Source organism: Muscardinus avellanarius, assembly GCF_963383645.1.
Source record: "Muscardinus avellanarius genome assembly, chromosome: 16".
NCBI classification, from domain to species: Eukaryota; Metazoa; Chordata; class Mammalia; order Rodentia; family Gliridae; genus Muscardinus; species Muscardinus avellanarius.
The window spans coordinates 6,867,092-6,886,078 of record NC_137802.1 but is presented as its reverse complement, the minus strand read 5'-3'; the positions used below and the strand labels follow the sequence as shown (position 1 = coordinate 6,886,078).

Here is an 18,987-nt window from a genome sequence, read left to right as displayed (position 1 = left end):
GTACTGGGGTTCCTGGAAGCCCTTCTACCTCCATGCTACACTCCCAGACCTATTTTATATTTTTGAAACAGGGAACAGGGTCTCTTACGCCAGCACAGCTGGCTTCGAACCTGTGCGATCCTCCTGTCTCCGCCTCCCAAGCGCGGGGATTACAAGTGTGCGCCACCACGCCCGGCAACACATTCAGAAACTTTAAATGGCTCCATGTTGTCTTGAGCCAGGTGGTCCATGGAGTTCTCTATGAAAACAGAAATGCCCCACTAGCTGCGTTGTTCCCGTGTGGCCCCCAGCCACGTGCAGCTAGTGAGTGCCCAGTATGGCTTGCGGGGCTGAGCTAGCTCTGCTGCTTTAAATCTCAGTTGCTTTGTGTGGCTGTGACCACGGTGGCCTGGGAAGTACAGCATCACTCCAGCCTGGCTTTGCCCGACTCCTCTAGGCTGCCTGTGTGGCCTCCAGCATTCACAGGTCAGGGATGCTGGACATGGCTGTCTTTATCTCTGCCTTTGTTGCTGTGGTCCCCACATGGTTTCCTCTGCCCATCAGAACACCGTGCATATGGCACCCGTCTTCAAAGCTGTCCCAGATTTTGCCAGGCATGGTGGCGCGCACCTGTTATCCCAGTACTTGGAAGGCTAAGACAAAGGATTGTAGGTTCAATCCCAAACTCAGGAATATAGTGAAACTCTCAGCAACCTAGTGAGACCCTGTTTCAAAATCCAAAATAAAAAGGGCTTGACTGCTGGGCATTGTGGCGCACACTTGTAATCCCAGCATTTGGGAGGCTGATACCAGAGGATCTGGGTTCATGAACAGCCTCATCTACTTAGTGAGGCCCTGTGTAACTTAGTGAGACCCTGTTTCAAAAATAAGGTTGGGGGTGTAGCTCAGAGGCAGAATGCCTCTGTGTTCCATCCCCAGTACCTCAAAAAAAAAAAAAAAAAAATATATATATATATATATATATACACACACATACATAAATATACACACACACACACATACACACACACACACACACACACACACACACACACACACACACACACACACACACGGCTGGGAGTATAGCTCGAAGGTAGAATGTCCCTGGGTTCCATCTCTAGTACCAGAAAAAAAGAGCGGGGTTGGGGTATAACTTAGAGGGAGAACACCCCTGGGTTTAATCTCCAGTATCCCTCCTTACACACACACTCAGGCCAACCCAGATTTCCCCAAAATAGGCATGTGTATCTGCCTGCCTTCCCTTGCGGAAGGATGAATGGCCTCGAGGCCACCTTCATCTCTGCAATGGTGCCAGGTCCCGTGGACTCTGTGTGCTCTTTGTGCCAGGAGAGGTGAGGATTTCCCCTTTACTCCACCGCCCCACCAGCTTCACCCTTTACCACAGAGACTCCCAAGTGAGCCACCTGGGCTTCTCACTCCACCAGACATGCTCTTGTGAGGAAAGCCTTGAGGGTGGCCAGTGGCCTCCCTGCTGCTCTGCAGGTGAGCGCCCCCCTCCTTTAAAAAAATAACTTGTCATAAAGCCGGCGTGATGCCGCACACCTGTGATCGATCCCAGTGCTTGGGAGTCTGAGGAGGCTCACAGGTTAGAGACCAGTCTCAGCAATTTAGGGAAACCCTCAACACCTTAGCCAGATTTTGTTTCAAAATAAAAAATAAGTGGGCTTGGTGGTGCACTCTTGTAATCCCAGTACTTGGAAGGCTGAGACAGGAGGATCATAGGTTCAAGGACGGCCTTAGCTCCTTGGGTCTGTTTCAAAATAAAATCAGGCTGTAGGTATAGCTTGAAGGTATAATACCCCTGAGTTCAATCCCCAGTACCACAAAAAAATAAAAGGGTTGAGACCCTGTTTCAGAATAAAACATAAGGCCGGGCCTGGTGGCACACGCTTGTAATCCCAGCATTTGGGAGGCTGAGACCAGAGGATCTGGGTTCATGGACAGCCTCAGCTACTTAGTGAGGCCCTTTGCAACTTAGTGAGACCCTGTTTCAAAATAAAGAATAAAGAAATAGGGTTGGGGGTGCAGCTCAGAGGAAGAATGCCCCTAGGTTCCATCCCCAGTACCTAAATAAATAAAAGGGTTAAGGTATAGCTCAGAGGAAGAATCCCTTGGGTTCAAACTGTACCACCAAAAGCAAACCAAAACCTTCCCACCTATTCTGGCCACCTGCCCAGGGACCATCTCTTCTCACACATTGCTCCAGGCCCCGCAGCTGGCTTCCCCATCTCCTCCCTGGCCCTGACATCTGTTTTCTCTGCATCAGCCTGTGTGAGTCTCTTAAAATGCAGTTCAGATCTTCCCAGACCTCCTGTCAAGACCCACCAAAACCCCTCCAGTCTGAAGACACAGGCTGAGGAGGGTCTTCAAGCTGGTCCCTTCCGGTCTCCCGCAGGTCCACTCCACCTGGCCCACGGATGGGTGCTACTTCCTTTGTGCTCCCGAGGCCTTTGTCGTCCTCACGCCCCTCCCTCCGTGGGAAAGTGCGGTGTTGCATGTGGTGGTGTCACCGCACACAAACCTTGCCCAGCCCAGAGTAGGTGCTGGATAGAGGAGCCGCCCTCAGGCTCCTCGGCGCTGACTTGGTGTCACTCTGATGGCGTTCCCCTGTGTTGCTGCCTTTGATGTCACTCAAGTCTGCGTTTTGTCCCTGGGTCTTCTGCCTTCTGCCCTATCTCTTCTTCCTGGAAAGCTTGCTGTATAAGCCTTTCTTCAGGTTTTCCTTCCTCTGGCCATTATGGCCCCCTGGGGCAGGACCCTGTCTGTCAGTCTGTCTTCTCCTCTGTCCTGGCACTCAGCCGTGCTGGCCAGGTGGGTGGCTGGCCAGTAAGGCCTGTCAGTCGTACAGGTGTGGTCCAGATGCTCCAGAGATTTTGTGATACTGATGGTGTCCTCACTCCCACAGGCCTCTTGCCTGCTTCCAAGGCACCATGAATGCCATTGTCGCCCTCTGTCACTTCTGTGAGCTCCATGGCCCCCGCACTCTCTTCTGCACGGAAGTTCTGCATGCCCCTCTGCCTCAGGGTGCCGGGAGCGGGGACAGCCCAGGCCAGGGGGAGCAGGCCGAGGAGGAAGAGGGCGGCATCCAGATGAGCAGCCGGGTCCGCGCCCACAGTCCCGCCGAGGGGGCCAGCGCCGAGTCCAGCAGCCCAGGGCCCAAGAAGTCGGACATGTGTGAGGCAAGTATCTTGGGAGGGGCGCTTTGCTCTCTGCTGGAGGTGGGAGGGGAGGTATAGGAGGGGCAAGGGACGCGGGCTCTGGGGAACACTGGTTGAGTCCTTCACGGAACGGCCGAGACCCTGGGGCCCTTGGTGGGCCCTCTTAAGGGTGCGGCTGTGTCTTTTGGATTCTTTCCCTTTGTTCCAACTTTAGCTTTCTTTATATGTGTGTGTTGGGGACGTATTGGGGGTTGAACCCAGGGGTGTTCTACTTTTCAGCTATAGCCCCATCACTGCTGGGCTCCTTGCCCCTGCTCAAGGCATCTGGCATGTGTTTGTTCAGGACCAAGAACAGAGCTTGGGGGAGCCGCTGATAGAGCCACTCTGAAGGGGTGCCGTGTCCAGGTGTGGCTGTAGGCCTTTAAAGATCTGCTCCCATTTCTGCCCCAGTTTTGTCTTCTGTAAAATGAGGCTTATCTCTGTGGTATAGATCTAGGAACTAGTTTTTTTTTTTTTTTTTTTGTGGTACTGGGGATGGAACCCTTCTACCTCCGGGTTACACTCCCAGACCTATTATATATTTACATATATATATAATAATTTGGAAACAAGAGTCTCTTAAGCCAGCAAGGCTGACTTCGAACCTGCGTGATCCTCCTGCTTCCACCTCCCAAGCGCGGGGATTACAAGCGTGAGCCACCACACCCAGTTGGAGCCAGTTATTTTTCTATGAATGTAGACTTTTCTAAATTCAGATTTGTGTATGAGTAAATTTGTTGCTCACTTCCATCTAACAGGTTTTCTCTTCCTTATCCTGGGCAGGGCTGCCGGTCGCTTGCTGCAGGGCACCCAGGATATATCAGCCATGATAAAGAGACCTCAATTAAGTACGTCAGTCACCAGCACCCCAACCACCCCCAGCTCTTCAGCATTGTCCGCCAGGCCTGCGTCCGGAGCCTGAGCTGCGAGGTGAGTTGTTCTGTGGGTCGCTCACTTGTACAGGTCTGTGCTGCTCCTGAACAGGGAGATGATGGGGTCCTCTTCCCAGCCTGGCACCTTGTTGTCTAGAGCTTAAAGTTTAAGTCATGGTCGACTCTAGTTTTCTAAATGGGTACCAGGTCTTCTCTTTAATTAAAGATTGAACTCCTTTAATGGACATATATCTAAGGTACGAGCAATTTGATAGACTTCACTGTATGAAACAAATGTGGGATTGAACCTAGGGGAATCCTGCCTCTGAGCTACAACCAGACGGATATTTATTTATTTATTTATTTATTTTGATGGTACTGGGGGTAGAACCCAGGGGCTATTCTACCTCCAGGCTATACTTCCAGACCTATTTTATATTTTATTTGGAAACAGGGTCTCACTAAATTGCTGAGAGCCTCACTAAGTAGCTGAGGCTGGCTTTGAACCTGTACAATCCTGTCTCAGCCTCCCAAGCGTGGGAATTACAAGCGTGCGCCACCACGCCCGGCCTTTTATTCTTTTGAAACAGAGTCTCACTAAGATGTGGAGGGTCTAAGGAGCTGAGTCTGGCCATGAACCCAGACCCTCCTGTCTCAGCCTCCCAAGTCCTGGGATTACAAGCTTGCACCATTACGCCTGGCTTTCCCCTTTTTCTGTTGTTTCAGTCATTACTCCTATGTCTCAGGGACATTATCACTTTTGCATTTGTCATACAGGGTTCAGGGTCCCATTACTAAGCTTTCTGATCTCTGTATCTACCAACTCGGACCCCCTGAGCCCTGGCTGGTGGTTCTCACTGTTGAATGTGCCTGCTTTCAGATGTATTCTTATTTTTATAATATTGAGGATTAAAGCCAGAGGCATTCTACCTCAGAGGTACATCCCCAGCCCTTTTTACTTTGAAGCAGGGTCTTGCTAAGTTGCTGAGGCTAGCTGGAGCCTGCAATCCACATATGGGAATTACAAGCGTGCACTACCATGCTTGGCTCAGCTTGCTTGCTTGTTTGTTTTTGTGCTCCAGATTGAACCAAGGGGCATTCTACTTCTGAGCTACACCCCTAGCCCAATTTTTTATTCTTTATTTTGAAACAAGGTCTCACTAAGTTGTGGAGGGCCTGAGTAGCTGGGGCTGGCCGCAAACCCAGATCATCCTGTCTTATTAGCCTCCCAAATGCTGGGTTTACAAGCATACACCACCACGTTTGGCTTTGCAGTGGTTATTTGATGTGTTGGTTTTTCAGTCTTTTTCAGATGAGCAAGTTGGCATGTTTGAGTCTGGGGTAGATAGAATATTTGGCTGGACATGGTGGCACATGCTTCTAATCCCAGTACTTGGGAAGCTGAGACAGGAGGATCACAGATTCGCAGCCAGCTTCAGCAACTTAGTGAGATCCTGTTTCAAAAATAAATAGCCAGAGCCGGGTGTGGTGGCGCACACTTGTAATCCCAGCATTCAGAGGATCACTGTTGCCAGACAGCCTCAGCTACTTAGTGAGGCCCTCTGCAACTCAGTGAGACCTGGTTTCAAAATAAAGAATAAAAAGTAGGGCAGGGGCTATAACTCGGAGATAGAATGCCCCTGGGTTGCATCCCCAGACCCACAAAAAAATAAAAAATAAAAAAATAAATAGCCAGGCATGGTGGCATATGCCTGTAATCCAAGTACTTAGGAGGCTGAGAAAGGAAGATTGCCTTAGCTACTTAGGCCCTCCACACCTTAGTGAGACCCTGTTTCAAAATAAAGAATAAGCTGGGCATGGTAGCACACACTTGTAATCCCAGCACTTGGGAGGGTAAAACAGGAGGATTGCAGGTTCAACCTCAGCTATTTAGTAAGGTCCTCCACAACTTAGTGAGACACTGTTTCAAAATAAAAATAAAAATAGTGCTAGGGGTGTAGTTTGGAGGTAGAATGCCTCTGAGTTCAGTCCTCAGTACAAAAAAAAAAATTTTTTTTTTTTATTTAAAAATAAAGAAAATGCTGAGCATGGTGCATGCTTGTAATCCCAGCATTTGGTAGTCTGAGACAGAAGGATCACGGTTTGCGGGCAGCCTCAGCTACTTAGTGAGGCTCTTTGCAACTCAGTGAGGCTCTGTTTCAAAATTAAGAATTAAAAATAGGGCTGGGCTATAGTTCAGAGGGAAAATGCCCCTGGGTTCCATCCCCAGTATTACAATAAATTAAAGAATGAATGAATGGGCTGAGGATATATAGTTTGGAGGTAGAATGCCCCTGGGTTCAATCCCCAGTATTACAAAAATAAATAAATAATAAATATAGGGCAGGGGGGGTATCTCAGAGGTAGAATGTTTCTGGGTTCAATTCCTAATACCACACACACACAAAAAGAATATTTATACAGGAGTAATTCAGTAAAGGTAGAACAAAGCAATGTGCCTAGTGTCCTGTCCCTGGCCCTCCATGGTAACAAGTGTTATTTCTAGAAAGTTTTCTGGGCCTGGGGGTGAAGCTCAGTGGTGGAGCACGGGCTTAGCTCATCATGTATGAGGTGAGGTCCTGGGCACCAAAATAAAGGAAAAAGATTACACACAGAGCCGGTGAATGCAAGGCCTTTCCTCCCGCTCTGCTACTGCTGGGTGATTCCTGCAAAAGAAAGGCTTGAGAAGGGCTGGTTGTAGCTGAGTAAGAGAGCACTTGCCTAGCATGTGCAAGGCTCTAGGTTTGATTCCCGTACCCTCCCCTACACGTGTGCATGTGTGCACTCCCCCCCATGCACACACACACCAGAGATGTAGGAAAAACCTTTGAGTGTTTCGCCATGGCAAGGATAGGAGCATCTCTTGAGTCGCTGTAGTTTCCTTCCAGGTGTGCCCTGGCCGCGAAGGCCCCATCTTCTTTGGGGATGAGCAGCATGGTTTTGTGTTCAGCCACACTTTCTTCATCAAAGACAGCCTGGCCAGGGGCTTCCAGCGCTGGTACAGCATCATCGCTATCATGATGGACCGGATTTACCTCATCAACTCCTGGCCCTTCCTGCTGGGGAAGATCCGCGGGATCATCGATGAGCTGCAGGGCAAGGCCCTCAAGGTGGCACCAGGAGGGACGTGGGAGGCGGCTGGGGGACACCAGGAGCCCGGGTGGCTGTGTTCCCTGGCCTGAGTGGTCTCAGCGTCAGAGGCTGGGGTGTATATCCTAGCCAGTCCTGCTTCACTGGTCTTGCCTGCTGTCCTGGGTGTCTTTGCTGCAGTCAGGCCCCTGGTGTCTCTGCTTTCTGCACACCTCACACCACAGACTGACCCTCTGGGCACACCACAGCATGCCCAGAGGGTCCTGTTGAGACCCTCCCACCTAGTCTAGACCCCAGCTCCGGCACTACGTCTCAGGATGGGCCGGGCGTACGCTGGTGACAGGCAGCCCTCAGATCACAGCAGCCCCAAAGCACAGGGCTGGTTTCTCTCGGGAGAGCTGGGCAGCATGGTTTTCCTGGCAGCAGTCCCTGGCCTGCTGGAATGGTGGTGCAGGGCACAGGGCGTGCTGGGGGCCCTCTCTGTTCCTTGTCATATTTTTCACACAGTGGTCTGCACAGTGGGTCAGCCAGGGACAACTGGGAGCCTTTGGATTACTGCACACAGGGCTGCCAGCGTGTACGCCGCCTGCTACCGACAGCTGATTGATGAGCCACTGGTAGGGTAGGAGATATAGAGGTCTAGGGACTGGAGGAATTCTGCCCCGTTCCTCTGGTCAGGCAGGTGTTTTCATTCGGTGCGGGAATGTTATCTGCTGGGGCTTCCCACTCTGCGTCAAGAGAGTGGAGGCGGCCAGGCATGGCGTCTCAGGTCTGCAGTCCCAGCACTTGGGAGGCTCAGACAGCAGGACCACAAGTTCAAGGACAGCCTTAGCAATTTAGCGAGCCCTCAGCAATTTAGTAAGGCCCTATTTCAAAAATAAAAGTCAGGCTCTCAGCAACTCAGTGAGACCTTGTTTCCAAATAAAATAAAAAAATAGGTCTGGGAATATAGTGTGGAGGTAAAAAGCCCCTGGGTTCTACCCCTAGTACCATACAAAAAATAAAATAAAACTGGGTTGGGGTTGTAGATCAATCCCCAGTACAAATAAATAATAAGCAAACAAGAGAGCAGAGTGGGACATTTCTGGGGAAGGACCAGTGGCCGCAGCTGCACGTGCTGGGTCTGGCGCCTACTCCTGGCTCCTGGCTGGCTGGTTAGTGGCTACAGAGGCCCCCCTGCCCCTTCACATTCCAGGTGTTTGAGGCAGAGCAGTTTGGATGCCCACAGCGTGCCCAGAGGATGAACACGGCATTCACGCCGTTCCTCCATCAGAGGAATGGCAATGCCGCCCGCTCGCTGACCTCCTTGACCAGCGATGACAACCTGTGGGCGTGTCTTCATACCTCCTTCGCCTGGTAATGAGTCTCTGGTCCTCAAAGTTGTTAGAATCAAAGCAGTCACCTTAGTTGCCTGGGTTACCCTCACATTTGGGAGGAGAGTCCTTTGTGAGTGTGCAGCAGCCTCCTGTTGGAGTTGGACAAAGGTGTACCTGTCCATGAACACAAATCTGGTTAGACTCGCTTCTCAATAATATGCAAAAATGTTTCTGTAATAGCTGGGCATGGTGGCTCATGCTTGTAATCCCAGCACTTGGGAAGCTGAGACAGGAGGATCGCACAGGTTCAAAGCCAGCCTCAGCTACTTAGTGAGGCCTTCTGCAACTTAGTGAGATGCTGTTTCCAAATAAAGCATAAAATAGGTCTGGGAGTATAGCCTGGAGGTAGAAAAGCCCCTGGGTTCCACCCCCAGTACCACACATACACACAAAAAAATGTTTCTGTAATAAAATTAGTGTTCTCCTCCCTTTTTAAAAAACTGATAAATGTGTCTCACACAGCTTGTATGGGTGAGGAAGTCAGAAGTGGCCTAACTGGGTACTTTCAGCTCAGGTCTCGGGTTTTATGGCACCTCCTGGCCTGGACAGGGGCTGCTTCCACAGGGGATCTCTGCAGGGCTGGTAGGGGCTGGCTAGGAGGCCTTAGGGCCTCTCCAGGTGGATGTGCGAGAGAATGGGGTGGGACCTGCCAGTCTGGACCTGGACCCAGTAGGGTGAGATGTACTGTGACAGGCATGTGGCCAGTCACAAGCCCAGGCCAGTGAGGGAGGGCTGGCCCCTGGCACTTGACGGGAGGAGCGGCAGTGAGTTTATGGACTTAATGGAAAACCACCAGTCTGTTACCCAGCCTCAGGCCATTCCTGCTTCCCGCATTGCAGATCCTGCGCTTCCCCTGTCAGTACTTATTCCCCTACACACCACCTTGCAGTCGAGGCTCTGTCTCACTGTGTACATCCCATCCTAGGGTAGATGAGGCTGCTGCAGGGAGATTCTTGAGTTCAACTCCCTTGAGGTCCTATGAACTAAAGAGAAAAAGCATCTGCTCCCTACCTGACATACAGTCCCTCTGCATTTGAAACTTCTTAGCCAGGCATGGTGGCACAAACCTGTAATCCCAGCACATGGGAATCTGAGACAGAAAGATCACAGATTCAAGCCAGGTGTAGTGGCGCAGGTTTATAATCCCGGGATTTGGGAAGCTGAGATGAGGATTGCGCCCAGCCTAAACTACTAAACTACTTAGTGAGGCCCCCCCACAACTTAGAGGGACTGTGTTTCCAAGTAATAAAAAAAAAAAATAGGAGCCAGGAATTGTTGTGCACACTTGTAATCCCAGCATTCGGGAGGCTGAGACGGGAGGATCGTGGTTCCTGGACAGCCTCAGCTACTTAGTGAGGCCCTCCTTAACTTAGTGAGACCCTGTTTCAAAATAAAGAATAAAAAATAGGGCAGGGAGTGTAGCTCTGAGGTTGATTGCCCCTGGGTTCAATCCCCAGTACTGCAAGGAAAAAAAAGGATTACAGGTTCCAGGACAAACTCAGCAATTTCACAAGACTGTTTCAGAATAAAAAATACAGAGCTGGGCATGGTGGCACACACTTATAATTTCGGTACTTGGGAGGCTGAGACAAGAGGATCACAGGTTTGCAGCCAGCCTAAGCAATTTAGTGAGACTCTCAGCAATCTAGCCAGACCCTATTTCTTTTTCTTTTTTTTTTTTTTTGGATCTGGGATGGAACCCAGGGGCATTCGACCTCCGAGCTACACCCCCTGCCCTATTTTTGTTCTTTATTTTGAAACTGAGTCTCACTGAGTTGCAGAGGGCCTCACTAAGTAGCTGAGGCTGTCCACGAACCACGAACCACGATCCTCAGGTCTCAGCCTCCCAAATGCTGGGATTACAATCGTGCATCACCACGCCCGGCTCAAGCCAGACCCTATTTCTTTTTTTTTTTCTTTCTTTCTTTTTTTTTTTTTTTTGGTGGTACTGGGGTTCCTGGAAGCCCTTCTACCTCTGGGCTACACTCCCAGACCTATTTTTGCATTTTTATTTGGAAACAGGGTCTCCTAAGCCAGCGCGCAGGGCTAGCTTCGAACCTGCGCGATCCTCGTGTCTCTGCCTCCCAAGCGCGGGGATTACAAGCGTGCGCCACCACGCCCGGCAAGCCAGACCCTATTTCAAAACAAAAAATAAAATTGGGCAGAGGTAGAATAAACTTAACTCCTGGGTTCAGTCCCTAATACCACAAAAATAAAAAATAAAGGGCTAGGGATGTAGCTCAGATGTAGAATGCCCCAAATTCAATCCTCAGTCACACACACACACACTCTCACACACACACACACACTCACACTCACACACACACACACATGAAAACAAATAAGCATTTTTTTTTAAATTGACAAGTAAAAATATATTTTTGGTATGCAACATGCTTTGGTTCATAGTCACATGCTGCATAAAGCACATTTTAGTCGGCAGTGGGCTACACACAGCAATTCCCCTGTAAAATTTTATCACCAGTGACATCATAGCTGTCTCAGTTTGCATGAGAACACCTTATGAGAACACCTTATGGTGCTCAAATGATGATCAATCACCTGACTATGAATTACTCAGACCATGTTCCCATTGCCAAGTAGTAAGTCTGAGTGTGTACATTGTAGAAAGGCTAGAACTAACATACAGATTACCTCACATATTCACCCTTCCCTTTCTGGGGAGAACACAGAGGCTACTCACTTAGCTTCATCTCATTGTATATAAGCCGAACATGGTGGCGCACACGTGTTATCTCAGCACTGGGGAGGCTGACACAGGAGGGTCATGGTTCGCGGACAGCCTCAGCTACTTAGGCCCTCTGCAACTCAGTGAGACCCCGTTTCAAAATAAAGAATAAAAAATAGGGCTGAGGGTGTAGCTTGGAGGCAGAATGCCCCTGGGTTCGTACCTTAAAAAAAAAAAAAATACACACACACACACACACACACACACACACGGATTGGGGAGATATTTTTTTTTTTTTAAGTTTTATTTATTTATTGCGGGTTCGGGGATGGAACCCAGGGGCATTTGACCTCAGAGATACACCCCCTGCCCTATTATTTTATTTTTTATTCTTTATTTTGAAACCAGGTCTGAGTTGCAGAAGGCCTCACTAAGTAGCTGAGGCTGTCTGCAAACCCAGACCCGTGTCTCAGCCTCCCAAGTACGGGTTACTGGGCTTACAGGTGTGCGCCTTATTCTGGATTGGGCTGAGTGTCCTTGTGGTGGCATCTAGCCTGTTTGTTGTTTTGGTACTGGGATTGAACCCAGAGGTTTTCTACGTCTTAACTCTACTCATCCCTGCTGTTTTTATTTTGAGACATCATGTCTGGTTCTGGTGGTTTTTGTTTGATTTTTGTTTTCCTTTTTGAAGTAGGGTCTCACTGTGTTTCCCAGGGACATCTATAAGCTCTTGGGCTCAAGTGGTTTTCCTGCCTCAGCTTCTTGAGTCTGGTGCACGCCTCCTCACCAGGCCAGCATGTTCTTTTAGACCCATATTTTCTGTGAACTGGTAGTTGGATCAACAGCTTAGTGAGCTTTGGGTGTGGTGTTTCCTTTGGAAGAAGGCCTCACAGCCGCAACTGTGTCCTCCAGGCTCCTGAAGGCATGTGGCAGCCGGCTAACAGAGAAGCTCCTGGAGGGCGCCCCGACGGAGGACACCTTGGTCCAGATGGAGAAGCTGGCTGGTGAGGCTGGGTTTTGCTTCCAGGGCCTTGGGCTGCGGGGGCGCTGGACCCTGGCAGGAGGAGCCTTCCCGACACTGGCCCTGTGAGCTTGGCATTTTCTGTCTCGCTTCGCTTGGCAGTGCCTTGAAAGAGTCTATTCCCCAGCAGGCTGGCTATAGGAGAATTGATAGCCGGGGGGGAGGGGGGGTTCCTGTCCCGATTTGTGGGGGATTGCCAAGTGCTTGGCCTTGTTGACAGTCTCTTTATTTTTGCGGAGTACAAATAAAGCGTCATTTTAGTTGGACCCGTTTCCATAAAGGCAGAGGTTTCTCTACCTCCTAGGTGTCTGTGTCAACCGGGTTGGTGATTGGAACCTCCACGCCTGGGTTCGTAACTAGAGACTTCCAGGTGTGGCAGCCCAGCCCATGATCACAGCTCTGGATCTTGTCTGCGATCAGTTACTGACACTGATGGCAGACTTGTAGGCTGGTACAGTGGTGGGCATAGTCTCTTGGGGTGGAAGTGAGGTCTACTGAAGCCTTTGGGAGAGCGTGCTCTGCAGTATGAGCTCTGGGGGTTTGGACTGTCCGGGTCACAGAGGAGTTGAGCATGGGCCCGGCACATGCTTTGGCATTGGGAGTCAGACTGACCTGGTGTTGAATCCCAGTTCTCCCGCTGTGACCTTCCCTGTCCATGGGTCTCACTCTGATGTGGCGTGGGGCTGCACCTTGAGGTAGCTCAAGTCCCATCTGTCTTTCCTCTGAGAGGTAAGGTCACCGTGCTGGCCTTAGACAGTTGGGAGGACTGAGTCTTGATGAAGAGTGCTTGGGGTTGGCATTGATGGTTGATTTTTCTTACCAATGGGCACCAACTTGGGGGCTTTCCATGCATGCTTCCAGGACATGGCATGACAGCCTGAACCCTCCTGCCCTCTCCAGGGCTCTGGGCCACAAGCACACAGACAGGATTGTGGCTCAAAGGCAGAATGTCCCTAGATTATAGCTCCACACCAGGAGCCAGCAGCCAGCCAGGGGGTATAGCCATGAGGTGCCTGAGGCTGAAGTGGTCACAGAGCGAGGCTGGTACATCAGAGCGCGGCACATCTTATAACTGCCCTTATCATCTGTTTGGTAGACCTAGAAGAGGAATCTGAAAGCTGGGAGAACTCCGAGGCTGAAGAGGAGGAGAAAGGCCCCGTGCTGCTGCAGGAAGGCGCTGAAGGCCGGGAGCTGGCCAAGTGCCCGAAAGATACATCTCTGCTTACAGACTGCGGAAACTGGCAGCCCCGAAAGCTGTCAGTGTTTAAGTCCCTTCGGCACATGAGACAGGTAAATGGCAGTTTGGTGAGGCTTTCTGCAACTTAGAGCCAGTTTCAAAATAAAGAAAGGAGGACCGCAGGTTCTTGGCCAACCTCAGCTACTTATTGAGGCCCTTCACAACAGAGACCCTGTTTCAAAATAAAGAATTAAAAAAATAGGGCTGGAGGTGTTGCTTGGAGGTAGAATGCCCTGGGTTCAATCCCCAGTACCGTTAAAAAAAAAAAGTTATTGAAGAAGGTGGATGTGGTGGCACATGCTTGTAATGCCAGTACTTGGCAGGTTAAGACAGGAGTATTACAGGTTGAGATTATGGCCAATCTCAGCAATTTAGCAAGATCCTATCTCAAAATATAGCCAGGCGTAGGGGAATATGCTTATAATCCCAGTACTTGGGAGGACGAGACAGAAGGATCACAGTTCACAGCCAGCCTCAGCAACTTAATGATCTCTCTCTGCAACTTAGACCCTGTTTCAAAATACAAAGTAAAAATAGGGCTGGGGGTGTAGCTCGGAGGTAGAATGCCCCTGGGTCCAATCACCAGCACCACAAAAAATAATACACACACACACACACACACACACACACACACACACACACACTTAGTAGAACATCTCTGGGTTCAATCCCCAATACCTCAAAAAATAATAAAAATTAAAGTTGAAAATGTTTTATGTATGTTTTAGCAGTTGAATGCCAGGAGCATTCTAGCTCCAAGCTATACCCTCAGCCCTAATTTTTACTTGGAAACAGGGTCTAAGTCAGAGGGCCTCACTAAGTTGCTGAGACTGGCTTTGAACCTGAAATCCTCCTGTCTCGGCCTCCATAGTACTGGGATTACAGGCGTGCACCACCCTGCCAGGGTTAAGGGAAAGTCTCAAGGGTACAGAGCTTTGGAATATGGCTTTTAGGTACAAGCCTGGGACCTGCCCACCCATGCCACCCTCAGGCAGGCCTCCCAGCCTCCCGGAGGAGAGCAGCGCCTTTCTTGTGACCCCTTCCCCTTTGCTGTGCAGAGAGCTGGTCAGCACTTGAAGTCACTTCTCTTAATATGCAGGAAGCACTCCCTGCTGTTTCAGGTCCTGGGTGCTCCCTATTTTCGCATGTTGGCCTGGCATGTTCTCATGGGGAACCAGGTGATCTGGAAGAGCAGAGATGTGGACCTGGTGCAGTCAGCGTTTGAAGTTCTTCGGGTAAGAACATCTCTTTCTTAGGGTCGTCTGGGCCGGTGTCTGACTTGAGAGGTGAACATCATGCTGCTGTGGCCAGCTGGTGTAGAACTGCCCCAAATCTAAAACCAGTGCACACCTGCAGTCTCAGAACTTGGGAGGATCTGCTCCTCCCCAGCCCCACGTCCCTCTGAGAAGCCGCTGGGGCAGGCCTGGCACATGTCGCCTCTGCATGGGCCCTCTCCAAGAGCTGAGCTGGGTGGGCACATGGGTGTCCTTGGGTGGTGCGTGGGAGCCTGCCGACCCCCAATGCTATGCCTGTGGGTGCAGAAATCAACATGACCGTCTCTTAGAAAGCTTGCGGTCTCTTTGAAGGATGGGCACGAGTAATGTAAGAAAGAGTTCATGCCAGAGCAGGAGGCAGCACAAGTTGGCGCATGACTGACAGGCAGGATAGGAGTTGGCCTTTTGTTGGGCCAAGGGCCCCGGGACCCCGTGGGATCCAGGTTGGGCCCGAGCTGCAGAGGGCCTGTGGGTTGGTGTGGTAGTGATGGCGGGGTCTGCGTCTGAATCGTGCTGTCGTCCGCAGACCATGCTGCCTGTGGGCTGTGTCCGCATCATCCCATACAGCAACCAGTACGAGGAGGCCTACCGCTGCAACTTCTTGGGGCTCAGCCCGCAGGTGCGGATCCCCTCCCACGTGCTGTCCTCAGGTACGTGCTGCTGGGCTGTCCCCTTTGTGGGGCACGTGTTCCTTAGTGGGCTGCTGGTTCAAGTTCTGGGCGGGGGGAGGATGAGTGTCCACCCAGGACAGTAGAGCTGGGTGGCTGGAGGTTCTCGTCCTGGGGAGTTTATGCGGGGGTTTCAGAGCTGTGCTGGGCGATGACTAGTGCCTCCTGTGGCCTGCGTCCGGCCGCTGCCCTCCCTATCTCAGTCCTGGCATACCTGTCCTCCCTGGCTGGTACCCCAGCCTCCTTGCCAATTGCTACTGCAGCACAGCTCACTCAGCATGTCCCCCCAACACTGGTGGCCAGGCCGGGAGTCCAGCCAGCCTCCCTCAGCCTAGGCTTGGGGGCCTCCAGTAGTCGGCCCAGGTGTAAATCCTGGCCTGGTGGGCCAGTCTGTGCCTTGGGCTGCTGGAGCCATCTGGTGAAGCCAGTTCCTGGTTGGCCTATTTCCCACATCTGTTCTGAAGAGTGTGAGGAACGAAGGCCCCACTTTTGGGCCAGGCTTTCGTGTGATTGTGCCCTTGGGCCAGTTACTAAACTTCTCTGAGTCTCTTTCCCATCCATAAAATGGGGTAATGGTAGGAACATCCTGATAGGGCTGCTTGGTATGAAGTGAACTGATGTAGAATTTTGATTATGTAATATAAAATTACTAATTTGAATGAGACAAAAGGTAACTCTTCATTCACAAACTGCCAAATGTTTTACACACTGGATGTGCTCTCTGGCAGTGCATTCCTGGTGGATCTAAGATACCTTGTTATGGCAGCTGGGGTGGGTTTGGTGGGCAGGAAGGGGCACGTTGAGACCATGTGTCTGCCTTGCCAGAGTTTGTGGTCATTGTGGAGGTCCACACAGCCACGCGCTCCTCCATCTACCCAGTCGGGTGCGAGGATGACCAATCTCTCAGCAAGTATGAGTTTGTGGTGACCAGTGGGAGCCCCGTGGCTGCAGACCGAGGTGAGTGTCGTGGGGCCGCTAACAGCAGGGTGGGCGGATGGGCAGGCCTGCCTGCGCCCAGTGCTGACGCCCCTTTGCCTCTGCACTTGCCCTCAGTTGGCCCCACCATCCTGAATAAGATTGAAGCCGCCCTAACCAACCAGAACCTGTCTGTGGATGTGGTGGACCAGTGTCTCGTCTGCCTCAAGGAGGAGTGGATGAAGTAAGGCCCTGGCCTGGCCCAAGCACCTGGCTTGCTGACCCTGGGGCGGGCTGCCTGGGCAGAGACCTTGTGGAGAGAAAGCAGGAGCTGTTTTCTGAATGAGGCTGCTGAGTAGAGCAGAGGTTAAGAGCAGGAGTGATACCCGCTCTGCCACCTATGAGCGTGGTGGCCTTGGGGAGTGACCCAGAGTCTCTGCTGGGCTCCCTGCTCTCCAAGATGGGCGTGACACCTGCCTCCAAGACCTTTAGAGAGTTAGAGAAACACCAAAGCCAGTTGTTGTAGTGCATGTCTGTATCCCAGCAACTTGGGAGGCTGAGACAGGAGGATCCCAGGCAGGTTCAAGGCCAACCTCAACAACTTAGCAATACCTGTTTCAAAATAAAAATTAAAGCCAGGCATGATGACACACTCCTGTAATACCAGTACTTGGGAGGCTGAGACTAGAAGATCCCAGATTTGCAGCCAACCTCAGCAATTTAGTGAAGTTCTCTGCAACTGAGACCCTGTTTCAGAATAAAAAGGACTGGAGGTATAGCTCTATAGAGGCCCCTTGTTTAGACCCCCAGTACCACAAAAATAAAAGGAAAGCTGGGTGTGATGTTGCACACTTGTAATCCCAGTACTTGGGAGGCTGAGAGCAGGACCACAGGTTTGAGACCATCCTCAGCAACTTAACGAGACCTCTTTCAAAGTAGAAGATAAGCCAGACATGGTGGCACATGCTTGTACTCCCAGCATTTGGGAGGCTGAGATAGGAAGATTGTGGTTCAAAGCCAGCCTCAGCTACTTAGGCCCTTTGCAACTCAGTGAGACCCTGTTTCAAAATATAGAATAACAAAAAAGAAAAAAGAAAAAATCAGGTTAGGGTTGTGGTTCAGAGGTAGGTTCAATCTCCAGTGCCGCCTGCACACACAATAATAATAATAATAATAATTAATAATATTAATAATAAAGACAGTGCCGGGTGTGGTGGTGGAGAGACAGGAGGGTCACACAGGTTCGAAGCCAGCCACACTGGCTTAAGAAACCGTTTACAAATTTTTAAAAAAAGTATAAAAATAGGTCTGGGAGTGTACCACAGAGGTAGAAGGGTTTCCAGGAACCCCAGTACCACACACACACACAAATAATAATAAAGTCAGGAGTTGTAGGTCAGAAGTAGAATGCTTCTGGGTTCAATCACCATTACCAAAAGGAAAAAAAAGGGCAAGTTAGTATGTTTCCTCCATCTTTGATTCTCTCTATCTTTGATTCTTCCTCAATTTTTATCAAATTTAGTCAAACATCCTGATTTTAGTGCAGTGAAGCTCTGTAGCAACCAGTTTCTTCTGTGCATTGAAGGGAAGTTCTTCCCGATGTTGTTGACCTTGTTTCTTGAGGTGGGGTCTCATTATGTGGTCCAGGCTGGCTTTGAACTCCTGAGCTCAACCAGTCCTCCTGCCTCAGCCTCCCAGGTAGCTGGCACCGCAGGGCACGCCACCCCCTACCTCTGTCGTGTCTTGCTGGGTTCCCGGGCCAGCCTGCTCCTGGGCTCAGGACCACACGTGTGCAGCCGCACTGCTGCCCCCTGGGTTTGTGTTTTTTATGTGTGTGTGTGTGTGGGGGGGTCTGGGGATGGAACCCAGGGGCATTTGATCTCTGAGCTACACCCCCTGCCCTATTTTTTTTTTTATTATTTTGAAACCGGGTCTCACTGAGTTGCAGAGGGCCTCACCAAGTAGCTGAGGCTGTCTGCGAACCGCGATCCTCCAGGTCTCAGCCTCCCGAATGCTGGGATTACAAGCGTGCGCTACCATGCCCGGCATGGGTTTGTGTTCTTGCTGGTCTTGAGACTCTAGGCCCCATGAGCTGAGCTCTGGCTGTGGGTCTCAGTATTTGTCGGTTTTTTGCAGCAAAGTGAAGGTCCTCTTTAAGTTCACCAAGGTGGACAGTCGCCCCAAGGAAGACACGCAGAAGCTCCTGAGCATCCTTGGAGCCTCGGAGGAGGACAATGTCAAGCTGCTGAAGTTCTGGATGACAGGCCTGAGCAAAACCTACAAGTCGCACCTCATGTCCACGGTCCGCAGTCCCACGGCTTCCGAGTCTCGCAACTGACCCCTGTGGGGGCTTGACTCCGTGGACGTGCTCTGGAACCCAGTGGTGGCAATGTGTGACCATCTTCCAGCTTCGTGTGAGGAGGGGTTGCAGCTGGTTGTGTGCTGGCTCTGCTAGGCTCAGGGTGTGCTGGCCAGCGCCTACCCACAGCCATGGAATCACCCTGTGCACAGGCACCTCTGAGCTATGCCCCACAGAGGAGGCTCGGGGACTTGCCTCTTGTGCCTCTCAAGGGCAAAGGCCTCAGAGCCGACTGGTGGGATGCACCGCGCCAGGCCTAACGCAGGCGCCCCCTCGGTCAGCTGCT

The 18,987-nt window shown here is 51.0% G+C and overlaps 1 protein-coding gene across 2 annotated transcripts; it reads left to right on the top strand.

The window, feature by feature from the left end:
- Positions 1-2,911: 2,911 nt before the first annotated feature.
- Positions 2,912-18,680, top strand: FLCN (folliculin; the record flags this gene model as incomplete). Of its 2 annotated transcripts, none has more annotated exons than XM_080712662.1 (11): positions 2,912-3,182; positions 3,984-4,130; positions 6,961-7,182; positions 8,358-8,518; positions 12,140-12,231; positions 13,345-13,538; positions 14,607-14,720; positions 15,286-15,409; positions 16,253-16,384; positions 16,481-16,586; positions 18,479-18,680. In XM_080712662.1, 11 exons carry the CDS (start codon positions 2,934-2,936, stop codon positions 18,678-18,680), a joined length of 1,743 nt encoding a protein of 580 aa, XP_080568788.1. The 2 variants fall into 2 exon arrangements, with proteins under 2 accessions (XP_080568788.1, XP_080568787.1); XM_080712661.1 differs by having other exon boundaries at positions 2,934-3,182; positions 3,984-4,167; positions 6,950-7,182.
- Positions 18,681-18,987: the final 307 nt, after the last annotated feature.